At 39.5% G+C, this 27,054-nt stretch overlaps 1 protein-coding gene across 2 annotated transcripts in view; it reads left to right on the forward strand.

Moving 5' to 3' along the window:
• Positions 1 to 27,054, forward strand: part of LOC306856172 (rho GTPase-activating protein 24-like) — a 133,546-nt gene that overhangs the window by 2,465 nt on the left and 104,027 nt on the right. For both annotated transcript variants that reach the window (XM_079395253.1, XM_079395254.1), the window contains exon 2: positions 14,145 to 14,359. In XM_079395253.1, coding sequence (XP_079251379.1) covers positions 14,171 to 14,359 — 189 coding nt within the window. In that variant the 5' untranslated portion in view covers positions 14,145 to 14,170. The remainder of the gene's footprint in view (positions 1 to 14,144; positions 14,360 to 27,054) is intronic.

Raw genomic sequence — 27,054 nt, forward strand, 5'->3', positions numbered from 1 at the left:
GTGTAATTCATCAATTGATTATGCAAAGATGAGGAACAGCATTGTTGTCAAGTGCATATTCAGCATTTTTGGGAAACGATGCTGTGCCATCATTTCTTCAAGAAGGCACTACAGAAGGCAACTGTCTTGAATTATGGTCTGCAAAGTTCTAGGTTTGGCAAAAGTTTCTCACCTAGTTGTGAAGGTCTGGAGACTAAAGAATATGGTCTAACTTGTCTAAACAGTCCAAACCTCAAACAAAGAGGCACTCGGGCGGTCCACTGAACTGGAGTCAGTCATTCTGCCGAATTAACACACAGTCAAAAACATCCCAATTTGAAGGTGGTTGCAGTATCATCATCATCATCATCGTGATCCTTAAATTAACAACTGGCTTCCCAAGTTTTTGTTTTTAGCAACTCTGTTTCCCTTATTCATACGAAAAAAGCCAGCGAGGTACCTCGAGGCCAACACCCATTGACTTACCAACCACTTCTGCTAAAATTTCCCCAAATGAGTCAGACAGTCATATGCCTACATGCGTGGTTTTGCACAGATGTAAGAAGGATTCCTAATGAGGAGTATTTTAATAAATCAAGAACCTCACATGTGGCATTACATTAATTAGAACCTGACTTGTGACAATGAGACAGATATACGGTGTGACCTTTTTAATTTCTCAATATACTTCACCCAAACATTTTAATCAGCAGGTGCTCAACCTAATGTCAATTTAAAACCTTTTTTCTCTTCTAAGATTTGCAGTATGAAATAACTTTGCAATTAAAGTGGAGGGGGATTGTGCCCGTCAAGCTCCAAAACAGACAAAAAGTGCCACAAAGGGACTATAAAATCTTGTATATTAAAACTTAGTAAATGGAAAACATAGTCCATTCAACTTTTCTCTGAATTACTCAGATTGACTACTTTTATTACTACTATTTATGGTTGTAGTCCCCATCTATTTTCATTGTATATGAAACAGTATCCTGGACATGGTTTTTAACCATAAGGGGAAAATAAATAAATGATCCCAATTTATTTTGGGCTGAAATATTTATTTACTGTTGATATATAGTTCCATGAAAAAAATTCTGTAAGATTTTTTTAACTTTTTTGCTCACTGAGAGTATGTTTAAACAAAAATTATGCCCTAAAAATGTAAATGAAATGAAAAAGTTTTGACAAAGTTGTCAGAACGATCCATTCATACATATTCGTGAAATGGCTAAAAACACTGTATTTTGCATGCCAGGCCAGTAGATGGCGATGCCACTTTGTAAACACTGTGCACATAGCTATAGACTGACCGTGCACGTGACTGTTTTCACAAATTTGCGTTTTTGTAGTTTACACAAACACAATAATTCTCTGAAATGCACTCTGAAACCTGTTTTCGAATGTTTGCGTTTCCAGGTTCTCAAAATTTGTTGTTATGTAAATGAATGTATGCATTTATCTGAGAAATGGTAATATTGTAAATTTAGCCATTTCTCCAGTCTTCGGTGTCACATGATCCTTCAGAAATCATAATATGCTGATTTGCTGCTCAAGAAAAGCATTTCTTTTTTCAGTTTTTCTTCCCCCAACTTTTGTAACATTAGAAATGTCTGTTACTTTTGTTCAATTTAATGCATCCTTGCTGAAGAAGAAAAAAACAACAACAACCAAAACTTACTGACCAAAACATAGAGCTAGGAAGTGGAACCGTTTCTACTTTTGCTAATTCTTCTAAAACATCTAAAGTTGAAAGGAAACAGAAAGCCATTATGAAATTTCCATAAGAATTAAGTGAGTAATGTCATAAGAACTTTCTGTAGCCTTTCACCTTTAGATCTTTGAAATTCCTGTAATGAAACAGTGTAGATGGCTGAGTTGTAAACAGAAATAGGAATTGGAACAATTTTTTTGCAAATTCTTCTAAATCATCTAAAGATGAAAGGAAACAGAAAGCCCAATTCATGTGCCACATGTGTCAGTCAAACAGCAGTGACAGTCGAACCTTGACCTTTACCTGACTGTATACATGCACTCTGCCAGAAAGACGTCTCTAACACCCTTCTGTGATTTTTGCAGGTTTTCTCCAGAACAACAAACTGATACGTGCCTCAATCCACATATTTAAAAGTTTTGCAGTACTGATAGATATTTTTATATTCTAAGCATTTAAACCTTTTATATTTTATACACTATAATATATAGAATCATATTGAATTAAATAGCATTTGTCTTCTATTTTAGATGAATGCTTTTTTTCCACCAAGCTCATTTGCAATGCATTCTGAAATTGCTTAATGCATAAAGGATATGAATTTCATTCCTTTCATTTTCTGTGCTCAAATCTTGGTACGCAACCTGACACGCAAGGTCATAACGTGGCTAACATACATAATTCCGTCTGTATGTCTTTTCAATCATCAATATCTCTAATGTTCGCTGGTCTGGTGCAGGGGCATCGTGTTTCACGGTCAGTTGGGCTGAAAGTGGCTATCAGCATTAGCAGACAGCATTAGCTGTCAGGAGCCTCAGACAGAAGTGACCAGCAGCTGTCAGACTGAAGCACAGACAGGCAGACAGACAGACAGACAGCTGGCTGGAGTAAAGCCTGCAACATGCCCGTTTTAGTTCCCTCACTCACAGACACACAAAGAACTGGCTGATATAAAGAATGCATGAGCACTTAAGGGATTTACTGCCCTTTGGGGCGACTGAAAATGCCAGATTAATGCATCTTTTCTATCTTAATGCTATTTTAATAATCAATGTTTTGTGGGTTTTCTTGGTTTTGCACAACAATGGCTGTTATTTGGTTGGAACTCCAGGGATCAGATTTCTAGCTGATGAATCTGGTGCAGGTGCACTGAACTTTTAGCTAAGATCAGTATATTTAAGACCATAATATTCTGGGCCCTATATTGTTCAAAAGTTTAGGGTCACTAAGATTTGTAACTGTTTTTGAAAGAACATTTTACGCTCACCAAGGCTGAATTTATTTGATCAAATACAGTACAATTGTAATATTTTAATATATTTAAAAATATAATTTATTCGATGGAAAACAGCATTTATATGAAACTGTATTTTTTTTTTTTAAAGAAATTTATACTTTTTTTTTTATAAGGATGCATTAAATTGATGTTTACATTGTTATTACAAAACTTATAATTTCATATACTGTAAATAAAAATGCATATGAAAATTTTGTATAGGACAATGGAAAAATTATATTTATTTATTCATTAACATAAATAAATATGGGGTAAAATTGGGTGTCATTTAAGCTAGATTTGATCTTTTATTGATAGTTTAATTAAATTTTAATTTTGCAACCATTCACCATCTTTGCTAAACATTCTCATTGATCTCACTGCAATGCATTCTGGATTCTACAAAAGATACATGAGATGCTACCTTAGAATTGCAAAATGGCATACAGTATCTCATTATTTATTCGGAACAGCAGTCCAAGGTATGCTTATAATGCCTAAAATTATTGCCTAGGTGGCCAGAACTCCCCCTCCTCCCCCCCTGAACACAGCTCTTGAGCTAGAGAAAGTGGTTCCCAGTAATAACAAGGGCCAAACAAAGCCGTGTCAAACACTAAGGCCAGCTCTGTGTGCTCAGCCCTGTCACATTCCCATGTGCAGAGTAAACATGCTTAGCTAGCAAAGAGTGTTAAGCTTGAGCAGATGCTACACTCAGATGCTAACAGGTACAGAAGAGAGATCTCAAATTACAGCATTTAAGGTCTCTTTCTAGTTCATAAATATGTGTTGCATAGGACGAAGAGCTTGCTGAGCAAGATATTTAAAGATATTTAAAGTTGAAATATTTTTTTATACTTATTATTATTATACACAGGAAAAAAATGGTCACTCCGAAATTGTTAGTCAGTTTCACAAACAATTACAAAGAAATGGCAAGCAGCATTGAAGGAAACATGAAATTTTGAAAATCCAGTGGTTATTTTACTCAGAACGTTGGCAAAGATGTCAGTGAATGTGCACCAAATAGTCAGAAGACTCAAAAGAGGTCAAAATAAATGAGGAGAAGCATGAAATTTAGCAAATCTGCAAATCACATATATTCTTGGATTAAATTTGTCACAGGATGCCCAGGTTAGCCACAAAACAACAGGTAATTGGAGTCATCAGTTTGTCTTGTGTGAGAAAAACAGGTCACGTTCAATTTCAGATGGGAAATCTGAAATCACAAAGTAATCGCCTACGAGACACAAATTTCCATTGTCATAGGGCTTGCAGGAAAAGTCTTGATGTCAAGTAATCCATTATATCTGATTGAGATGTCCGTTACAGAAGATTGCACAGGATGTTTTCTTCATCCGTGTGCCAGGGAACACTAGCCAAGCATTGACAGAAATTTCTGAACATAATTGCTGGGATCTTTCTGTTTTTCATTGATCAATGTTGGCAGACACATACAATACATGAACTTCTCTGTCCATTGTAATGAAAGCCAGTGGTCTTCACTCTAGTAAACCGTCCATTGTTTACTTATTCCAAATGGGTGGTTTCAAATGTTTATTTGTTCTCTAAAATTGATCAGAAGTGATTAATAAAGTGTGTGAGTCATTGGCTGAGGTTTCACTGCAGTGAATGACTGGATCTGCATGTTAATGTTAGAGAAACTTTCACAGTCATGCTGCAGTTTCTGCCGAGAACAGTCTGGAGCTATTACTTGTTAGCAGAAACATAGATGCTCTGGTTATAAAACTTCATTGATCTGTGAATGTACAGTAAGTTATCATTTAACGGATGCATTTATTTGAAGCTATTGGCAGCACACCTCACTCATAATTGGTTTCCTTTAAAGGGAGCTTCAGTAGTATCTCTGAAAAAGCAAGCCAAGCTCAAACTGTTGATGGAAATGAGAAAAAACTTGTGGGATTGCAAAAGTGTGGTCTTACAATTGTTTTGGAAGGAGTACATGGACTGGTCTTGGACCTTGCAGAAGGTTCGCAGATTTTGAAAAAAGCAAAGCGAGAAAAAAAGACCTCTAGAAGAATTTCTGAATATTTTTGCATTGCAATTTTTTGTTGTTTTTGCAGTATTACATGCAAATAACTCGCATTGTAATAAAATGGCTCTAAAATACTAAACATTTAACTCAGTATGCTATTTTAGTGGAAATATTGTAGATTCCTGCTAAAGGTTTCTATTGTTTGGTTACCAATAACCAATCTATTGTTTGGTTACCAATACAGATACCGCAGTTATACAATTGAAGATTTATGGTGGATTTTCATTAGGTTGGGGATCAGTGTGTTTTCCGGTCAGATCCGCAGTCCTGTGAGAGATTGTCTAACCATCTTCTCCCCATAAACATCAGGATTTTGTTCCCTCTGGAGATTTTCTTATATGCATGTTCCTGTTAATGGACATTGTTCTCATATTCCCACAGACAAACATGTACACAGTCCCAAGGTCAAAGAGTGTGAGATATTCAGTGTATGATTCCAGAATTGTGGTATACTAAAATATACATTTTTTTTTCATAGTTTGTTTGCTGAACACGCATGTATAAATTCAGCCAAAGAAGCAAAATCTTGATGTCATTGTCAGATTTTATTGGTGTTTTGAAATGTATTATTATTTAATGTATTATTATAAACATGTTCAAATTTAACAATGTTTGTAAATAAAATAAATGTTTTACATATAATCAATGTTTTAAAGAGTAACTTTTTGATATCTGTTTTTTTTTTACAGAGATATGATAAAAAAATTAGTATTAATAATGCATTTCTATTCAGCAGACTTCAGGGAATATTTAATTCATGAACCTCATCAATAAACTCCTTTATGCCAGACAGAGAGGCTGTGCGAGAGGACAAGTCTGTCTCCGTCATCAGAAGACCAATCATCCGCCCACATAAGTACACACACACACACACACACACTCATTCATACACAGAGACGCGCCCTACTCAACGCCCAACTCCTCTCCTCCGCTATTAGCTTGTTAGCCTCATCAGTTGTTTGACATGATAATAGAGGAAAAGAGCGAGGCTTTTCTAAATCGTACAAAAGGAAATTATGCAAACGCCAAAATTGAGTGCAGCTCTAACAGAAGAGACATTAGATTTCATTCACCTCTCTAATGTGTATGCTAACACTTTATTAGCTGTAATTATACACAAGAGGTTGTTATGTAGCCTTTTCATCATGATTAGGCCTATTTTATACAAAGCAAACAGGAAATTATATTTTTTACATTTTCTGATGAAAATGTGAGCGATGCTTACACAAGCTAAACTTTTAAGTTGCTACTGTGTTGTGAATGGTTGCCAGAATGTTGTTTTGCGGTTGCTAGAGGATTTTGGATGGTTGCTAGGTGGTTATACCAAGCACTGCTAATGAGAACAGCAAACAATTTTTTTTTATCATATTTGGCATCTGTAGAGCATCCAGGCCATTATTTTTGATTGAGAGAGGGATAAAATTTGTTTCTGTGATATGTAATGGAGATTTTGTCTCTGATTATTGTGGTGAGAGTCTGTGTTTGATGTTTCGAGCATTCCCTGTCGCAGCTGTTGGGTCTTCAAAGAGGAGTTTATAGATGGGAAACTTCAGTGACGCCCCACACAGACAGCAGACAGCACTAATATATCACAGAGCCTTAGACTTGGCACGGTGACAGAGTTTTACTCTTCTGTGTTCATGCTGCACTGTATTCATAGCCTCATTCAAACCAGGTGCATTAGAATAATCAAATCTCAAAAACAAGCTTGTAGAAGGTCTTTGGACCCACTAATAAACAGCATCTATGTGGAGTGGCCCTACTGTATAGGAGGCAGGTAACAAAAATCAGTGGTTGTGTATATATTTATAAGGTTATGTTCTAAATGAAACACTGACAGCGTTTATTTTTTTTTAAAAATAGTATGCGAAACAGTACACATTGTACAATGACAATTTCAAACTTTAGTATGCTACATTGTCACATGACCTCATTACATTACATATTTCATATGGTATGTATCATGTGTTTATTTTTCATTTTTAGCACAATTTAGTGCAAAATTCTATGAATTCCTGTTTGTGGTAAATTTTTCTTTAATAATGTGACATATTTCTGAGTAGAGGCTTGAATTTATTCCATGAGAAAACGCTTAGGGCTAGATTGTGAAATGGTTGAATTCTGTTCCTTTCCAGAATGGATCTGGGCCTCTATAAATCTGCTAAATTGATGGCTAAAAATAGCTATTTGGCTGATAGGTAGCATAATCTTAAGGTTTAAATTATGTCAGTGAAATCTTAGTAATTTTTTAAATTTGATGAATTATTACAAAGACAAAAACACGTTTTAGACAAGCTGGGCTCATTGGAAAATTGTGCCTGTACCTACATTTTTGCAGAACTCCAAAATGTACCTATACATACATACAAGTCACTGCAGTTTCCAGTTGAAATGAACACTAGAGGCAATTAAACACCAAACACGTTTGTTTATTTTCACACAAATTATCATTATGGGGTAGATTATTGATTAATACAGACTATTATGACCTGAAAGGCCATGATTTGTAAACTAATACACTTTGATGTCTGTATCACTTAACCAGCTCCATGGCTTTTCTGATGTAGTAAACTTGCTCGGTAGCGCACCTGGTACAGCGTTATACTTGCGATGTGAGGTTTTGTGAAACAAGAGTCACAATACAAGAGCTCAAAGATCTGTAAAAGCAAGCTAAAAAGTCATATAGTTTCTTGAGCAAATGCTATTTAAATCACAAGTTTGCTTTGGTTAACACTATTGGCAGTGTTGGGGAGTAACTAGTTACATGTAACTGAATTACGTAATTTAATAAAAAAAAATGTAATTGTAATTGTGGTGAGTGGGGCGGGGCCGAGAGCCGTGGGAACGGAGCGAGGCCGGTGGAGTTAATGATAATGAGCGACACCTGCGACACTCACCGGTCTCGAGTCCCACGGAGGAGCTCCGGAAGGATAAGAGGAGGAGTGACGACAGTGGAAGACGAGAGAGGACCAGGCCTGGATATTATTTTGTGTTTTGTGTGCGACAGTCGTCCGTGAGGGGCTGCCGCTGTACTTTTACGTTTGTTTATTTTGTTATTAAATTCTTGAATGTTTGCCGGTTCCCGCCTCCTTCTTCCCGAATCTACGAACGTTGTTACAGTAATCAGTTACAGTTAAAAATTAAATTACAGTTACTTTGAAAATTGTAAGAATTACAAAGGGGGTTACATCTCCCACATACATATTTAATTGATTTCTTTCATAAATTGCATTGATTGCTCTAAAATGTGAGACACCATTGTTTCAGGAGTTTAGAACACATGCTTATTCACTAACTGTTATATTTCCTATTTGGATTAATGTATTTGCTTTATTTTTTATGATTAACTTTTTTGTTCTAAGCTATTGTTAGATACCAGTGTTTCCTGCCAATGGTTTTAAATATTTATGGTTTTAAATATTTATTTAACCTCAGAATGAGCTCAAAGTAAGTACGATTTTGTGGTGGCTGTGCTTTAAAATTTAATTATTATAATCTTAAAACAAGTGATGAAGGATTTTGAAAGTCTGACAGTGTTGAGTACTACTGTAAGGTTAACCCTGCCTGGTTTACATGTTTTAAAAAGATTTAAAAATGAGAAAAGTAATCAAATGTAATCAGTTACATTACTTTAATAAAGCAATTGAAAAGTTACACTATTTATTAAATTTTAAATAGGGTAACTTGTAATCTGTAACCTATTACATTTCCAAAGTAACCTTGCCAACACTGACTATTGGTTAGTTTTAGGGTAGGATTGTGATAGTTGCGACACTATTTTGAAATGCGTAAGATTGAAATGCAATACATACAACAGCCAAGATAATAAAACATTGATAGGTTCATGTTTTTTGGGGATAAAACCGAATAAACGTTTAGTGACACTCACTGGAGATTTCATATTTGATGTATCGTCAAATGTGCAATGTAAAACCATTTAGCAGAAATGTCACCACAGGCACCATTTTCCATTTAAATAATTGTGCACTCAAATGAAAAGATGCATTATGGAAGTAAATTGGGTCACTTTTTAATTCATCAGAAAACAAATTGGATGATATTACTTGAAGTTCATTTTTGGAAATGAAAAGTCAATTGTCAATTGTACATTGCACTCTGGGATACAGTATTCCATGCAGTGTGTTAAAAGCTACTGTATGTATTTTGGCAAATGCAGTATGTCACCCTGGTATTCCATGCACAGACTAAATTTGCATACGCCACACAGTTTACATACTGAGTGCTGCAGATATAATAAGAGTGGTGTGACAGTATATGATTCCAAAAACAGCTTTAGTATGTGTTTATATGTGTATGTGTGTGTGTGATGGCAGTACATCAGCAGGGTCTTACTCTGCTCCGCAGCTCTGCACTTGCTAAGCAGATGACGGTAGTCGAGCAGACTGCTAAAGCAGCACATCTGGAGTTCATCGTAACCCACACACTTACACACACCGCCACCTCCATGCTTATGACAACGTGGCAGTGCTGCTTTTCTAACTGTGAAATGACTTCTACTGCATGCGACAACATGACAATATAACTTTATAGTCCAGCTACTGTTGCACAAGATACAACTTAAAACAACCTTGAATGCATAATTTATTAAACATAGTGATGAGCAGCAGCATTTAACAAAATATTACCCAAATGCTGTGGAGTGACTGAAATCATCTTCTTTGAAGTAGTTCATTTACATGATTTATTCAAGTGAACCGATTCACTAGAAAGAATCAGACTTTCCAATGCTACATATGAGTAGCACATGAGTGCAAAACTTGCCATTGGTCAGACAAATCAATTATATCAACCCAAATTCATCTCAAAGGTTAAGAGATTCTGTTCAGATGCTCAAAACATAAAGGTTGTGCATTGGCATCTATGGTTCCATGAAGAACCGTTTCATTGTTCCAAGATCCATGCAACATTTCCATTGTACAAAAGGTTTTTTATAGTGGAAAAAGGTTCTTTAGATCCTTAAATTGTTGTTCACACTAAGAAAAAAGGTTGTTTTAAGAACTGTTTGCTGAAAATTCTGTGGGGAACCCAGAATGGTTCTTCTTTGGCATTTACTCTTAAAGATAAACGTTCTTTATGTGCATCAGTGGTTCCATGATGAACCTTCAACATCTATGGGAACTTTTCTTTGCACAAAAGGTTATTTATGGATTCTTCAGATTTTTAAAATGTTCTTCTCAAATGGTTATATTAAGAACTGTTGACTGAAAGGTCCTTTGAAGAATAGTTGTTGATTCTGTGTATTAAATTGGGAAAAGATAGAGTATTGAAACCAACCCCATCTCCAAAAATTGGAGAACAGAGTGTGCATGTTCCTGTTTGAACCCTTTTTGGGTCTCCGATGCCGTCAGCATTGAGAAACACCACCATCTGAGTTTATTTCCGAAGCTGTTTGAAGAAATTAGATGCAGGGGCGGTATTTCAGAATCCTGTCTGGAGCTCAACATGTTCTGGCTCTGCCACTGTCTGAATCATTAATGAGGCCGTTGTGAGACAGAGAGCAAGAGAAAATAAGCCCTGACCTCTAAATATGACAAGAACAAGAGGAGTACTTAGCTTATTACTTATGTTAGCCAAGTTTGCTGAGTTAAACTATGCTAATACAAAAGTTTTGAGTCAGTTTTTTTTCAAATAAATTAATACTTTTTATTCCGTGAGGATACATTAAATTGATCAAAATGAACAGTAAACATTTATAATGCTACAAAAGATTTCTGTTAAAAAACAAATAATGTTTTTTAACTTTCAGAATCCTGAAAAACAAAATTTCACAAATATCAAGCAACATTTAACATTAATATTAATAATAAGAATGTTTATTGAGCAAATCAGCATATTAGAATGATTTCTAAAGGATCATGTGTTACTGAAGACGGTAATAATGATAAAAATATCATTAAAAAATATATGAAAATAACAACAAAAAACTGTTACTTTACTGTTTTTGCTGTATGTTTGACCAAATAAATGCAGCCTTTGTGAGCATAAGAGATTTCTTTAGACTAGGGATGTAACGATTAACCGCGAGCCGGTTGAAAATCGATTCATATGTAATCTTTTCATCTTGCCTCTGTCTAATGCATATTAAAGTTCATAAGTGCAGCTCTGCTTTGTTTACAGCGGAAACCAAGGAAACGCTTTAAGCGCCACCTACTGGCAGAGAGTGAATCTGCGTATTCTACTCGTCTACTGTTTCTGTTTCATGCAGATATTTTTTTTGGAGTGTCTATTTACACTAAGTGCAAATAACCGCCTTGTAGGCAAAGGCAATTTACACTAACTCCGCCCAATAACGTGTGATTGGGTTAATCAACACTAAAAAAAGACGCTAGTTTAACGTCAGTTTCAGTGGTGTAGATGGTAAGCCGTGTGCTTTTTGACGCGATCGACTCGAGTTCGAGCCCGCCTTTTGCCAAACTTTTTTTCTCCCTTTTCAAACCTCATATCACATCAGAAAAGCATTTATTTTCAATAAAAATTAAGGAAATAATCAAAAAGTTGAAAATAAAGTATCGGGTAGGGTTAGGGTAGGTGTAGGGAGGGCTTTAGTGTCCCAATAAGGTGGCATCCGTTTAATAATTTTTTAATAGTGTTTTTTAATAATTTAATACGTTATTATTGCGTACTGTTTGATAATGTATTACAATACTGAGGTGCAGATAATTGGTGCAATTTGATATACCCAATGCTGCTTGAGATTTTTGTCAAAATTATATGTTTGAATTTTGCCAAAATTAAATGAATATTTTGACTAATTGTCAGTATCCAACCGAAGTGTATATTTTTAACACGCTTTGCCATATTTACTGTAAACAAAACTCACTCAAAATCAGTGTAGAATATGCTGAGAAAAGTTTGCATGTTTTGTCTAGGACTTTATTTTAAGGCAGCAGTTTTGCTGTGTAATATTTTGAATAGTCAAGAGTGCCTCTACGATGCTGTCTATAGATAGAAACCTCCCGTCTGCTTTGAAAGAATGAGGTCGCACTGAGAAAAAGGACCAATTGCGATGAATGTCTCCTCAGTTTAAAGTCCAGTGCTGCTCTTTGATTTGAATGGAAGAGTGAATGGAAGAAAAAAACTTACTCAAAGGAAATGGTATCACACACACACACACACAAACAGCACACATCACGTGTATGTGCTGAGACAGCGAGTAACAAATCTCCACTGACAGGCATGATATGATATTGATATCTCGATGGGCACAAATGTGAAGATTCTAGTCTGGCAGCTCGTTCCACCCCTCCTTCTCTGAAAGATTTCATCTAAAATCATAAACACTCACATAAAGCACCCTTTATGATTTCATGCCTCCATGTCTGGCTGTCAGACAGTCACTTAAATGAACGTCAGGTGTTTGGCCGACTGCCCCGCTTTGCAGATATGTGATTCCCAGTGTTGTGTCTCTTGTGGCGGACAGATACACTTATAATTCCAGCTCCCAGCAACTGTTTAGAAGTTACATTTTTAATGCTTTGTTCCTGGATGGCATCCCCTGGCTCACGATTTTAATCTCTTGAGCAGAATGTTGTTGTGGGAATGTCTGGTGATTTCGTAGACTCATGAAAAGCTGAATTTTATTCCAACTGCTAACACTAGATGGGTTTGCGTTTGAGAAGGTGAGAGAAAATGGAAAGGAAGAGCGAGAGGGAGAGAGTTGTAGAGGAGATCGGATAAAATGCACTAGAAGTAACTTCCTCTCTGGTGACCAGATTTTATTTCAAATGCTACCTGAACTCATAAAGCAAACATCTTTGGTCATAACATAAAACTAGCAGGGTCAGAAGTCAGACTGTGACATGATGTGATGATAGGCTTGGCTAAAAAAAGTAAAAAAGGAGGTTGAGTCCATAGTTAGCTCTTTCTAGGTATCCCTCATGCATTTTTTTTCTTCATTATTATTTATTTAAAATAATTATATTAAATAAGATATTCATGTATGTATTTATTTTTATTTGAACTTGTTTGTATATATTTTTTATTCTACTTTTATTCAGTAAGGATTCATTTAATTGATCAAATATGACATTAAAGACATTTATAATGTTACAAAATATTTCTGTTTCAAATAAATGCTATTCTTTTGAACTTTTATTCATAAAAAAATAATAGTAATTTTCCTGAGAACAATGTATCACAATAATGGCAGCTTATTTCAAATTCAGCTTTGCCTTCATAGGAATAAATACTATTGTGTATAATATTATATATTAAAATGTATTAAAATTGTAAACATTTAAAATTGTAATAATATTTCACAGGAATATTTTTTTACAATATTTGTCATCAAATAAATGCAGTGGGGTTAAGCATAATATTTATATTTTCTAATAATATTTACTATGTATAACATTATAATATTAAGTAAATAAAGTAAATTTTAAAATTAATATAATAAATCTCAATGATTTATTTTTAATATATTTTCTTGTAGTAATCATATCTGCGTTAATGATAGTACTTGCATTATAAAACTGAATTTAAATATTGTTTAAAATAAATATTAAAAATAAATAAATGTAATTTAAATATTACATAATACAACAACAACCAAAAATGAAAATACTATATTAATTTATAAATTTAAATATACATTTTTAAATTAGTATTAACAATACTACTCTAGTAGTTGTTTTCGAGGGATGTATCAATATTTACTTTTATATTTATCATAATATTTTCTATACAATTTTATAAAGAAAACATTTTATGTTTACTTTGTTTTATACAAGTAACTATAAATCAAACATAATATTTACTTTTTATAACTCTAAAACTCTGCCAGTAGAAAAGATAAGTGAATAATAGTGCCTTGTTTGTCAGACAGCCAGTTCATATCTGATTGAGCATTTTTTTCTGCAATAAAAGAACACTGCCTTTCCCACCTAGAAGCCAAACTAATGTTTTGCAAGTATTTGCTTATCTTGACAAATGCAAATGTGGCATGGATGAAGTGAGCAGTATTATGACATAACAGGGCAACGGTAGTGTCCTTCCTTTGTATTATTACCAGAACACCTGCCTGAGAGATTAGTCACGTGACTCATATCACACTTTCAGATATATCATAAGCTAAAACTAACCCGTCTCCTCCTCTGTTTCAGGTACAGGAAGGTCTTTGGGTTTGGCCATGGACGAGCAGGCTGGCTGCGCGGGCAACAGCCCTCAGCACGGCCGTGGATCAGCCAAGCAGGACGTTCTCCGCTGCGGTTGGCTCCGGAAGCAAGGAGGCTTCGTGAAGACCTGGCATACGCGCTGGTTCGTCCTGCGTGGAGACCAGCTGTACTACTACAAAGATGAGGATGAGACCAAAGCTTTGGTGAGTGGCTGCTGATTTGAGATTTCATCATTTACTCACTCATTTTTAAGACTGACAGTTGGCGTCTTTACATGCAAACATACACAGATGTGCACATTACATTGTTTAAAGTCTACCAGTTCATTCACACGCAACTATCACGACATTCTCTGAGTTCAAATCTCACGCAAAGATGCAAACAAGAGAGGTGAGGACAGAGTGACTAGCTTTTTACCTCACTGAATGATGACTTGTCATGGTTCTTCATCTAACAATGGAGATTTTTATCCTCGAGGTCATGCAGCGGGTCTGGAGTAGGTTAACAAAAGTGTTTACTGTGGAATCAGGCGAGAATTTGAGAAGGTTCCATAAATCTGCCTTAAAACCATCCAGTCTTGTGCCTCCACTGAGAGGAAGACGGGCTCTTTGCCCACAGGAATATTTAAGATTTATACCTTCACGTCCAAGTTTTAAGATTCGTCTCCTCTATATCTTTGAAGTTTTAGCTCAGCTTTAATTTTCATGTTTAATGCACTGTTAGAGCTCGTCGCAGGTTTCGTCAGCAGACAGATATTGGATTTCAAGGGTAGGCAGTATCTTCGTTCAGGGTTTTCGTTGACAAAGGTATCAAAGGACACCGAATACGACTTTTGAAGGAAACGAGAGGCTTTGAAGTTGTTCAGACGACTATATTTGAGGTTTTTAAAATACTTGGTGAAGGATAGATGGTGTGACGCTCTTCTGGCAAATATTTACACAGATATGAGACAGTCTTCTATCAAAATGCTAACGTCTGCTCTACTTTGAGTAGTTCTGTTAGAAAAACCCTTGCAATGACATTGCCCATGTTTTCATGTAAATAATGCAATAACTCTGGAAGTATTCAAAGTAAATATTATAATAAATAATATAAACAGATTTTTTTTTGTAAATTTTTATCAAATATTATTTATTATATATAACTTTAACTATGAAATGTGTAAATCTTAATGATTTATTATTATTATTATTATACATTTGTATCATATCTGCTATATAATATTTGCATGGTAATACATACACACACACACTTTAGTCTTAATTTATTGTAGATAGAATAAAGAGGGATTTATAATAATATATATAATATACTTTGTTTTGCACAGTAAACATTTTATTACATTATTTTCTAGCAATATTGACTGTATGTATATAACTTTATAATATTATTAAGTATAATATATAAATAAATATTGATGATTTGTTATTGTTAAAATAACCATATCTGGTTGTAATATTTGCATTATAATATTCTCTTTTATACACTTTAGTATTACTAATACTTCAGTATGTTTTAAGAAGTAATTGTTTATCATAATATGTATTATTATTATTATATTTTAATAGTTATATTTATAGTATTTACACATATTCACTCCATATTTACACACACACAACCACAATATAATACAATGTAATATAGTATTATAAATATAGTTATTATAGTATATATATATATGACATATTTATAAATAATCAATATATATTTACTTCATAATATAATAAAGTTTAATGTATTTTAGTGCTGTCAAATGATTAATCGCGATTACTTGCATCAAAATAAAAGTTTTTATTTACATAGTATATGTGTGTGTACTGTGTATATTTATTATGTATATATAAATGCACACACATACAGTATATATTTGGAAAATATGGACATGTATTTACATGTATATATTTATATTCTTATCATTTATATTATATATAAATATATTTAATATATAAACGTAACATATTTTTCTTAAATGTATACAGTGCCCTCCAAAAGTATTGTAAAGACAAAATTGCTCTGTTGGCTGTGGAGCCAAGACATTTACAAATATGATTAAAAGATGAATATGAGACAAAACTACAGAATATCACGTTTTATTATTGGGTGATTCAACACACAGATGTTTTACCAGCTAAGAAGTTCAGCACTTTTAGAGTTTCATCCCTCTATCTGATGTGAGCATAAGTATTGGAGCAGTTGCCTCACAGGTCTTTCTAAGTGATCAGCTGTGTCCTGTTGCATTAATTCTTCAGATATTAAAAGCAGGGAATGTGTCGTATCAGTTATATCCATTACTTCTGTATTCTGAATCTTGCATTCGATGATGACACACACAAACCAGGATGAAGATGAGGGAGCTGACTTTGAGAGAAAAGCAAGCAATTTGGATGCTAAAAGAAAAGAGGAAGTCAATTAGAGCTCTAGCAAAACAAAGGGCATGGAGAAATCAAGAGTTTGGAAACCACCAGCGACCAACAACGACCTGATCGGCTGAGAAAACAACAGTAGTTGATGACAGACAAATCATAAAAGCTGTGAAAATGAATCCTAAAAGACGTGTCTGTAAAATCACCAACAACTTCCAGAAAGCTGGGGTGATGCTCTGACAATCTACTGTCCTCAGGAGACTTTGACACAGAATTACAGATGCTACACAGCAAGATGCAAACCTCTGACCAGCACCAAAAATAGAAAGGCAAGATTAGAGTTTGCAAAAAAGCACAAACGTGAGCCAGAAGAGTTTTGGAACTGTGTTTATGGACGGATTAGACAAAGATGAACCTTTATCTAAGTGATGGGAAAGCAAAAATGTGGAGAAAAAAAGGGAACTGCAATGATCCCAAGCATACAGCTTCATCTGTAAAGCATGGTGGAGGTGGTGTCATGGCATGGGCATGCATGGCTGTCTCTGGAACAGGCCCTCACAACTTTACTGATGACTTAATGTATGATGGCAGTAGCAGAATGAATTTGGAAGGGTACAAAACCATCTTGCCTACCAATATTCAAGAAAATGCCACCAGATTCATTGGGAAGTGCTTCATATTACATCAGGACAATGACCCAAAACACCCTGCCAGTTCAGTCAAGGAGTTTATAAGGGCAAATAAATGGAAAGTCTTAGATTGCCCAAGTCAATCTCCAGATTTAAATCCGATTGAACATGAATTTCACCAGCTGGAGAGGAGAGTAAAGGCAGAAACTCCCCAAAACAAGCAACAATTGGAATTGGCTGCATTAAAGGCTGGGAAAAGTATTTCAAAGGATGAGACCAAGAGTCTGGTGATGTCTATGGGTCACAGACTCACTGCTGTGATTGTGCACAAGGGATCTGCAACTAAATAATAGCTTTTAATCTTTTATATCTGCCTTATGTTCAACTGTCCCAATACTTATGCTCACATCAATGAGTGGGATGAACTCTAAAAGTGCTGTTCTTTTTATTTGGTAAACATATATGTTGAAACGGCTAATAATAAAATGTGACATTCTGTAGTTTTGTCTCATATTCCTCTTCTAATCATATTTGTAAATGTCTTGACTCCACAGCCAACAGAGCAATTATGTCTTTACTGATCCAATACTTTTGGAGGGCACTGTACATGCATGTGTGTGTATTTATATATACATAATAAATATGCACAGTACACATATACTATGTAAACAATTTTTTTTTATTTTGGATGTGATTAATCGCGATTAATCTTTTGACAGCACTATATTATTTATCATTTAAATTTAAATTACAAATGAATTTATTACAATAATCATATTTCCTATATAATTATAATATTTGTATTATGATATTTATTTGTATAATACTATATATAAAGATTATAATAAATAAATCCCTCAGTCGTATCTTTGTAGAACAAGCCGTGTGAAGTGTTTTTTTTAATTTACGTTTAGTGGAAGCTGAGGTTTGCGTGAATCGACTTGTTTGTCTGTAACCTATTGTACAAAGTTCTATTGTACATAAGCCACCATTCAAAGTCTCTAAACAGTTTGTGGGTCAAGTGTACAAACATTTCTTTCAAAATAGATGAATTATTGATTGATTCCCATTCATGTGTTGTCTGTGGGTTATTCCCTCACTGTGTCTGGACTGGTGCTTTTCGAGAGTGTATTGTGTGTGAGTGTTTACATCTTTGCACATGTGGGTGTGTGTGTGTGTATGAGTGAGAAAGCAACAGAAGGTCAGGTGAACTCAGACATACTTTGCCATGACAAAGCAAGTGCATGAATGCAAAACACCACAGCCTAAATCAAGCCTAAGTGCCTAAAGATGAACTAGACCAGTTCATAAGACCTCTGAAGACCTGCGAACATCAAAACGGAGGATATACTCATGCTTTTTGATCTGCTTTTTGTTCCAGAGGCACTGCTGATTATTTGGAGAGCAAATGGAAAGGCAGACATGAGTCAGTGATTGTTATGACAGGCTGTTGTTGACACAATAAACAGACCTTCAACCATAAAAGAGCCGCTTTTGCTTTTTCTTTGCATATTGTTTAATCATTGGCATAAACTATTCCATATGCGCAGAACTAGTCAAAATAGTTCCATGGATGTGTGCTGGTCTCAGAGGTCTCTATGGCAACGGTTTCCAGTGTTACAGGGAAAACCACTGACAGCACACCAGACAGAAGATTCAAATCATGTTTTGACTGTCTGTGCTGAGACAGAGAGACAGAGAGAAAGGAAAGTATATTTGCTCTGTATTCTGCAACCGTCTAATGAGAAACAGACAATTGTTCAAACAGGCTTTCTCAAAGTTCTGCAACCAGCCAGCCATCGCTTTCCAGTTGGAAACATAGATACAGCATCCATCCATCCATCCATCATACATTTTATAGTTTATTTGATTTAAATAATACATTTTATTATATGTATTGCTTTAAAAATATACAGTATATATACATTTATTACAGTTTTTCTCAGTTGCTTTGGTGCATTTCTCAGAACAGAAATGAAATTTTTAAAACTACTTGTTCAACCTCCACATCATCTAGTCACTTGTGCATTTCATAAAAGCAGTTTCTCATTCTTTTGAACAAGTTGTGATTGCTTTGGTACATTCATGCAACTGATTATGTACATTTGTCTGCTGTTTCCTACATTATCAGTTGCTATTGTCATGTTGCTCAAACTGTATTATTATATAGTTCTCTGTGCTATTGTCATACCCCTCAAAACATCTAGTCATTAGTTCATTGTATAAGTCATTAAATGCAAAATGGTTGATCTAGTTGTCATAAACTGTCAAGCATATTTTCTACACATCTCTATTAGACTTTTTGTATATTTGCCATGAATTGTGCAAGTGAATATTGACTCTCACTAATGAAGAGAATATAGATCAACCAATTATAAACCAATTCTCTGAAATAGCTCAAAGGTGCATCTCATGAACCTTCAATTGGAAAGCATATATAGACAGAGGACAACACAAAAGTTACAAATTCTGACGATGGATGAACATCCAGAAAACAATCAGGGTCATCAGGCGAGAGGAAGAAGAGGAGTAAGGATGCATGGAAGTGTACAGAGGCAAAACAGAGGAAGAGGAAGAAGAGGCCAAGGACAGACGTGCATATCAGATGAAATAATGTTGTCAATCAAGGCCTTACAACGGCTGAAGGGTGCAGCTAAAAATTGGGAGATCGACCATATCCTCAGTAATTCAAACATTTTGAAACTTGAAACTTTGAAAAAAATTGTCTCTTTCAATCAATATCTACATTTTGCAGACATGCAATAAAGTTCTGAAGTTCCAGCAAACAGTTGTGACATTTACACTCACAGTTTACAGAATGTTTAGAAAAATGTGCCAAAGTAATTGAGAAAAACTGTAATACTTTTATTCAGCAAGGATGCATCAAATAGATCACATTTTAATTTGATTTGAATATTATATTATATTTAATTATTTTATTCGATTTGACATTTTATAATATAATATATCATTTACATTATTTTATTTTATTGTAAATCTGTTATTAAATTTATTCGGTCTAACTATGCATTATAATAATATTTAAACTCTGCATATTGTATTAAAATAAGATAATCAACACCCACGTTTTAGGGGTTATATTATGTTTTATAATGAAGTAAAGTACGTTTGTATTTTACTATTTACTATTATTTATGAAACGATGGATCACAATGTTTATTATATTGCTTTAAAATATAAGGCAGAAAGTGTTCCCTTCCAGGAACTTCGAGCTACGTCCGAAGACGCTATGGGAACGCCATCAGCGTAACCGGCGCTCTGAATATTTTATACAACAGTCTAATGGATGGGCGAGGCGTCACGGGCGGGGTGACGTCACGACCAGGAAGTTATATAAGCACGTGCGGCGGAGCCGGCATCAGCTTTCTGTCATTCAGCAAGCGCTCTGTGTATTGTCAGTCTGATTTGTGTCTTGTGAGTCTTATTTGGTGTTGTCTGTCTTAGAAACCCAAGAGATTATGCCTAAAGCCAAGGCAAAGACTAGGGGCGATCCCAGATCGCGTTTCAGGTTGTGTGTTAGTCCCTGCCCTCGTTACATCACGAGTGGGGACACACACAACCTGTGCGTGGTCTGTTTGGGTGCGGAGCATGCGGCGTTGGCTCTCGAGGGAGCCGATTGCCCGCACTGTGAGCGGCTCCCGCTGCGCACACTCCGCACCCGGAAGGCTCTCTTTGAGAAGGGAGCCTTCGCGAGCCTCCCACGCGGTGCTGGCCCCGCTGCTGCCGAGGCAGAGCGGCTGCTACACTCGTGGGGCTCGCAGGCTGATCTGGCTGGCGGGAGTGAGACGGGCATGTCTCTATCTCCTCCCGTGTCCGCCAGATCTGGTGTCCCGTCTCTCGGGGAAGCGGTTACTTCCCCCAGAGATGAGGACTCAGCGCTTCGTCTATCTTCCTCCGAGGAGGTTGATGTGACGAGCGTTGAAGGGGTTGCGCCGCCTCTCTCGCCCCAATACGAGGAGCTTTTAGAGGTGGTAACTCGGGCAGCGGCCAAGCTTGACATCAGTTGGCCCCCCGAGAAAACAGCTGTGCCGCAGTCCAGCCTCCTGGACGAGCGTTTCCTGCGCTCGCGGCCGCCACCTCTACGCAGGAGCCTTCCTTTTTTCCCCGATCTCCACACCGAGGTGTCGAGATCCTGGGCGAAACCGTATACATCCCGCCCTTTCGTTCCCGCGTCAGATTACTACGGTAATGTGCGGGAATTGGATGGGCGTGGATACAGGGCGATGCCCCGGATTGAGCAGACGCTTGCGGGCTATCTGTCTCCTTCCACGGCGTCGTCCTTGAAGGCTCCTACCCTGCCCACTAGGCCTCTGCGCACCACATCATCCCTAGTGGGCAAGGGGTATGCGGCAGCAGGACAGGCTGGTGCGTGTCTGCACACGATGGCTGTGTTGCAGGCGTACCAGGCCGAACTGCTGAAGGAGTTAGATGAGTTCGGGGATATCAGAGCCGACGATATCGCAGAGCTCAGGAGAACCGCCGATTTGTCTCTCCGCGCCACCAAGGAGTCGGCCCGTGCGATCGGCCGCTCCATGGCAGCTATGGTGGCAGCGGAGAGGCATCTGTGGCTGACCCTGTCCGACATCAAGGAGAAGGACAGGGTCTGCCTCCTGGACGCCCCGCTTCAGCCTTCTGGCCTGTTCGGCGACGCTGTGAGCACCGTCGTCGACAGGTTTCAGGAGGCCCGCAGGCAAGCGGAGGCGTTTCGGCGGTTCCTTCCCCGCCGCTCTCTAACTCTGGAGGCTGCTGGGCGGAAGCAGCCTCCTCCTCCGCATACCAGCTCCTCGCACAGGGCTGCGCAGAAAGAGAGCGTCGCCTCTCGTGCTCCCCCGAGACGGAGCCGAGGGCAGCGGCGCTCCGCGCCGGGGACTTCAAAGCCCAAGACAGACCTGAGGGATGTCTTGGCGGCCAAGAGGTCCGCGGCAAGGAAGTCCTGATGGGCGAGCCCCAGGACTTCGGAGGGCGACCCCTACTGGGGTGGAGCGGCTCACACCGCGGCTCACGGTGACCGTCTCCCCTCGGTGCCCTCCGGGGATTTGTCTGCCAACCCTGCAGTTCCAGGGCACAGCAGGTCCCAGCGAGCGTTATTCTCAGGTTCTACCGCCTGTGACCTCAGCGGGCCTGAGAGACTCGCCTCAGCCGCCAGATTACGCGTCTCCTGTCGGTGCGCCGCAGCAAGACAGCGGTCTGGCCGCTTCTCTAACACCAGAGGTCAGTCTCGAGAGACTGATTCCCTTAGTAGATCGTTTGGCAGCCTGGCAACGGCTGCCGAACGTGTCTCTCTGGGTCCTGCGGACGGTACAGGCTGGCTATTCCATCCAGTTCGATGGGCCACCCCCACGGTTCAACGGGGTTTGTGTGACTACGGTCCGCCCCGAGCAGGCTCTGGTCCTGGAACAGGAAGTCAACACTTTGCTGAAAAAGGAAGCCATAGAGTTGGTTCCACCTCACGAAGTGTACACCGGCTTCTACAGCCGATACTTCATTGTTCCGAAGAGGGACGGAGGGCTGAGGCCCATACTGGACTTGCGTCTCTTGAACCTCTCAGTCAGATCGCTGAAGTTCAAGATGCTGACGGTCAAGCAGATTGTATCTCAAATCAGGTCCGAGGACTGGTTTGTCACGATAGACCTCAAAGACGCCTATTTCCATGTGTCCATCCTTCCCTCTCACAGGAAGTTCCTGAGGTTCGCTTTCGGGGGCAAAGCGTACCAATATCGGGTTCTTCCCTTCGGCCTAGCACTCTCACCCCGCACTTTCACCAAGTGTGTAGATGCGGTCCTGGTCCCGTTGCGACTGCAAGGCATCCGCATACTAAACTACATCGACGATTGGTTGATCCTTGCTCAATCAGAGCAGTTGGCAGCTCGGCATCGAGATGTCGTTCTTGCCCACATGAAGGATTTGGGGTTAAGACTAAACGCCAAAAAGAGTGTGCTTTCTCCAGCTCAGAGAACCACTTATCTAGGCGTGGTGTGGAATTCGACCACGATGCAGGCTCGTTTGACCCCTGCTCGGATCGAGTCGATCCTCACGGCAGTCAGGAGAGTGCGAGAGGGCCAGCCATTCACTGTCAAGCAGTTTCAGAGGCTGCTTGGGCTCATGGCAGCTGCGTCCAGCGTGATTCCTTCTGGCCTGCTGTACATGAGGCCCCTACAGTGGTGGCTCAAGACCAGGGGGGTCTCCCTGAGGGGAAACTCGCTCCGCGCTGTCAAGGTATCACGGCGCTGCATCCGTGCCTTAGACATGTGGAGGAAACCCTGGTTCTTGTCCCAGGGCCCGGTGCTGGGAGCTCCTTGCCGCCGCGTCTCGCTAGCGACGGACGCTTCCCTCACCGGTTGGGGTGCGGTCATGAGTGGCCACCCTGCCCGCGGTCTGTGGAGTGGTCGCCACCTGACGTGGCATATCAACTGGCTAGAGATCCTAGCTGTGTTCCGTGCTCTCAAGCACTTCCTCCCAGACCTGAGAGATCGCCACGTGCTGGTCCGCACCGACAGCACGGCAGTGGTCTCTTACATCAACCACCAAGGAGGTCTGCGATCGCGCCCCTTGTACAAGCTGGCACACCAGATCCTTGTGTGGTCCAAGGGCAAGCTCCTATCATTGAGAGCTGTGCACATTCCTGGGTATCTCAACATCGGAGCAGACGTCCTGTCGAGACAGGGGCCGAGGCCCGGGGAATGGATGCTTCACCCCCAGGTGGTGAAGCAGATTTGGAAGGTCTTTGGCCAAGCACAGGTGGACCTCTTTGCGACTCGAGAGTCGGCGCAATGTCCCCTTTGGTTCTCTCTAGCTCCTCCAGCGCCTCTGGGACTGGACGCTATGGTACAGACCTGGCCGAGGCTTCGTCTGTACGCCTTCCCCCCGATCGCTCTGCTCCCGGGAGTTTTGGCGAGAGTGCGCCGGGACGCGGTAAGCCTACTGTTAGTAGCGCCGTTCTGGCCGGGCCGAGTATGGTTCTCGGATCTGATTTCCCTCCTCGACGGCACCCCGTGGCCGGTACCGATCAGGAGCGATCTCCTCTCACAGGCCGGGGGCACCCTTGTGCACCCCCGCCCGGAGTGCTGGAGGCTGTGGGTGTGGCCCCTGAGGGGGCACAACTCATAGCTTCCGGTCTGTCAACCGAGGTTGTCGAGACCATCCTCCAGTCCAGAGCTCCCTCTACGAGGAAACTGTACGCCTTGAAGTGGAAACTCTTCACTTCATGGTGCGGAGACCGCCAGCTCGACCCAGTTAACTGCCCGATCCGCGCAGTTCTGGAGTTCCTGCAGGCCCGCTTCTCCGCAGGGTTAACCCACTCCACTATTAAGGTCTACGTGGCAGCTATCTCGTCATACCACGCCCTTGTCAGTGGCCAGTCAGTGGGCAGACACCCCCTGGTTACACGTTTCCTCCGCGGTGCGCTGAGGCTGAGGCCGCCTGTACGACCCCGTGTCCCCACGTGGGACCTGGCCGTGGTACTAGGGGCTCTGGGCAGAGCACCCTTCGAGCCTCTCGGGGAGATAACTGATAGACTCCTCACGATTAAGACCGTCTTTCTGCTGGCTATCACCTCTCTGAGGAGGGTGAGTGACCTCCAGGCCCTATCTGTGGCCCCTTCGCATATCGACTTTGCGCCCGGTTCGGCGAAAGTCTTCCTCTACCCCCGTACGGGGTACATTCCGAAGGTTCTGACGGTCGTACCACAGCCGGTCGTACTCCAGGCCTTTTGTCCTCCTCCCTTCAGGGAGCCCGACCAGGAAAGGCACAACTGTGTGTGTCCAGTGCGAGCACTGGACGCATACATCCACAGAGCTGCCCTGTGGAGAAAAACGGACCAATTGCTCGTGTGCTTTGGTCCACCTAAGAGGGGTCTTCCAGCTTTGAAGCCCACTCTTAGCAGGTGGATAGTGGATGCCATCAATCTGGCGTACGAGACCTCTGACCTTCCCCCGCCGTTGGGAGTCAGAGCACACTCGACCCGAGGTGTGGCGGCCTCCAAGGCCTTCTGGGCAGGTGTCTCCATGCAAGACATCTGCAACGCTGCTGGGTGGTCCACGCCCCTGACATTCGCCAGGTTTTACAACCTCGACATCAGAGCCACTCCAGGCTCCTCCGTCCTTTCAGCCTGACACTAGGCAGGGACTTGTCAGTCTGGCGGCGTTGGTATTGCGTTCCCATAGCGTCTTCGGACGTAGCTCGAAGTTCCTGGAAGGGAACGTACCAGGTTACGTATGTAACCCAGGTTCCCTGAAGGGAACGAGAGCTACGTCCCGAGCCACACTTCCGGCATCCCTGCCAGCGCTTGCTTCATGACTTGAAGCTGATGCCGGCTCCGCCGCACGTGCTTATATAACTTCCTGGTCGTGACGTCACCCCGCCCGTGACGCCTCGCCCATCCATTAGACTGTTGTATAAAATATTCAGAGCGCCGGTTACGCTGATGGCGTTCCCATAGCGTCTTCGGACGTAGCTCTCGTTCCCTTCAGGGAACCTGGGTTACATACGTAACCTGGTACGTTTCCCAAGATTGCATTTTTTACTTTAAAAACAAACATGATTAAACATAATGGCCTTTACTGCTGCTGTCATTCAGCTTCTGCACTCAAATATAATTAAATGGTGATATTTAGTCTTTTGGCAGCTTTCACAAGATCCAGCATGACTTCAGTTCAGCGTCTTGACAGAATCAAACAGTAAGGGAAATGCTCCTGTCTGATAGCAACGGCTTCAAAGCCTTTGAGCAATCTACATATGTGCAAACTTTTAAAGTCAGAGCTGCTTTTGATCTTATAAATGCAGTAGTTTTGTGAAAGTCGGCACAGGGTGTTTATGTGAGAAAAGTTTGTAAAAACACCTTCGCCTTATAAGACCTCGCTCTTCGCTTTGCTTCCCTGTGCATGTCTTTCTTAGACAGCAAGAAAAATGACACTAAAAGGTTGAAAGTTCCTAAAAAATCAGTCTGTCTTCCCATGGTGCACCTCTTTTTGGCACGCACAAGCAAGCAATATATTTCTAGTCATGTCTGAAATGTCTGAAAATATGCATCACCCACATTTTGAGTAGCATTTAAACACATCTTAAATATGCATAAGCATCACAGCATGTAATTTTCATTGGCCACGATTTAGCCCAGCCTTTCCAAACATATTCTGTCTCCGTCCATCTCTCCAGCCTACACACCGAAGGTTAAGAGCTGAATGGCAAACAGAAAGAACAACCACCGGCCCCACAATGCATCTGTTGTTCTGCTCTGTTTTATGAACCTTATGCTTTTTAAGACGTGGAATATTACAGCCTGCCAGTAAAGACAATACAAGACCTCTCAGTGAAGTGAACACAGATGCATATTTTGAAGCGTTTGTGCCTACATGTGTGAGGAGTGTCTTATGTCTACTTTTAATGGCCCTTTGAAACAGACAGTTTTTGATACTGTATGTGGTGACTGTCTAATCTTCACATGCCTTCACATTCACAACACCGTCCTTCATCAGGCCTAGTAGTTGAATATCAATAGGTATGATATGTAAACACAGGTAGTCCTTTCCCAATGTGCTTATATGTAAATTCACAATCGTGACAATTTTGACCCATTTTTGCACCAATGGAGCTTGGGGGCGATTTTTTTTTTTTTCAGAATACCAAATATTATGCTTAAGCATTTCCCATTATAAGTATAGACAAAATATAAGTTATTTTTTATTTTATTTTAAATTTGAATATATTTAATTTTTATTATAATAAATTTTTATTGGTTATTGCATTTTTTTTTTTTTTAATTGAAAATTTATTATAATTTATTAGAAACCTTTATTATTGATTTTCATATACTACCATTCAAAAGTTTGGGGTCAGTAAGTTTTTTTTAAATTATTATTATTAATGCTTTATCTAGTATGCATTAAA

This window comes from Barbus barbus, assembly GCF_936440315.1.
Source record: "Barbus barbus genome assembly, chromosome: 36".
NCBI lineage: Eukaryota > Metazoa > Chordata > Actinopteri > Cypriniformes > Cyprinidae > Barbus > Barbus barbus.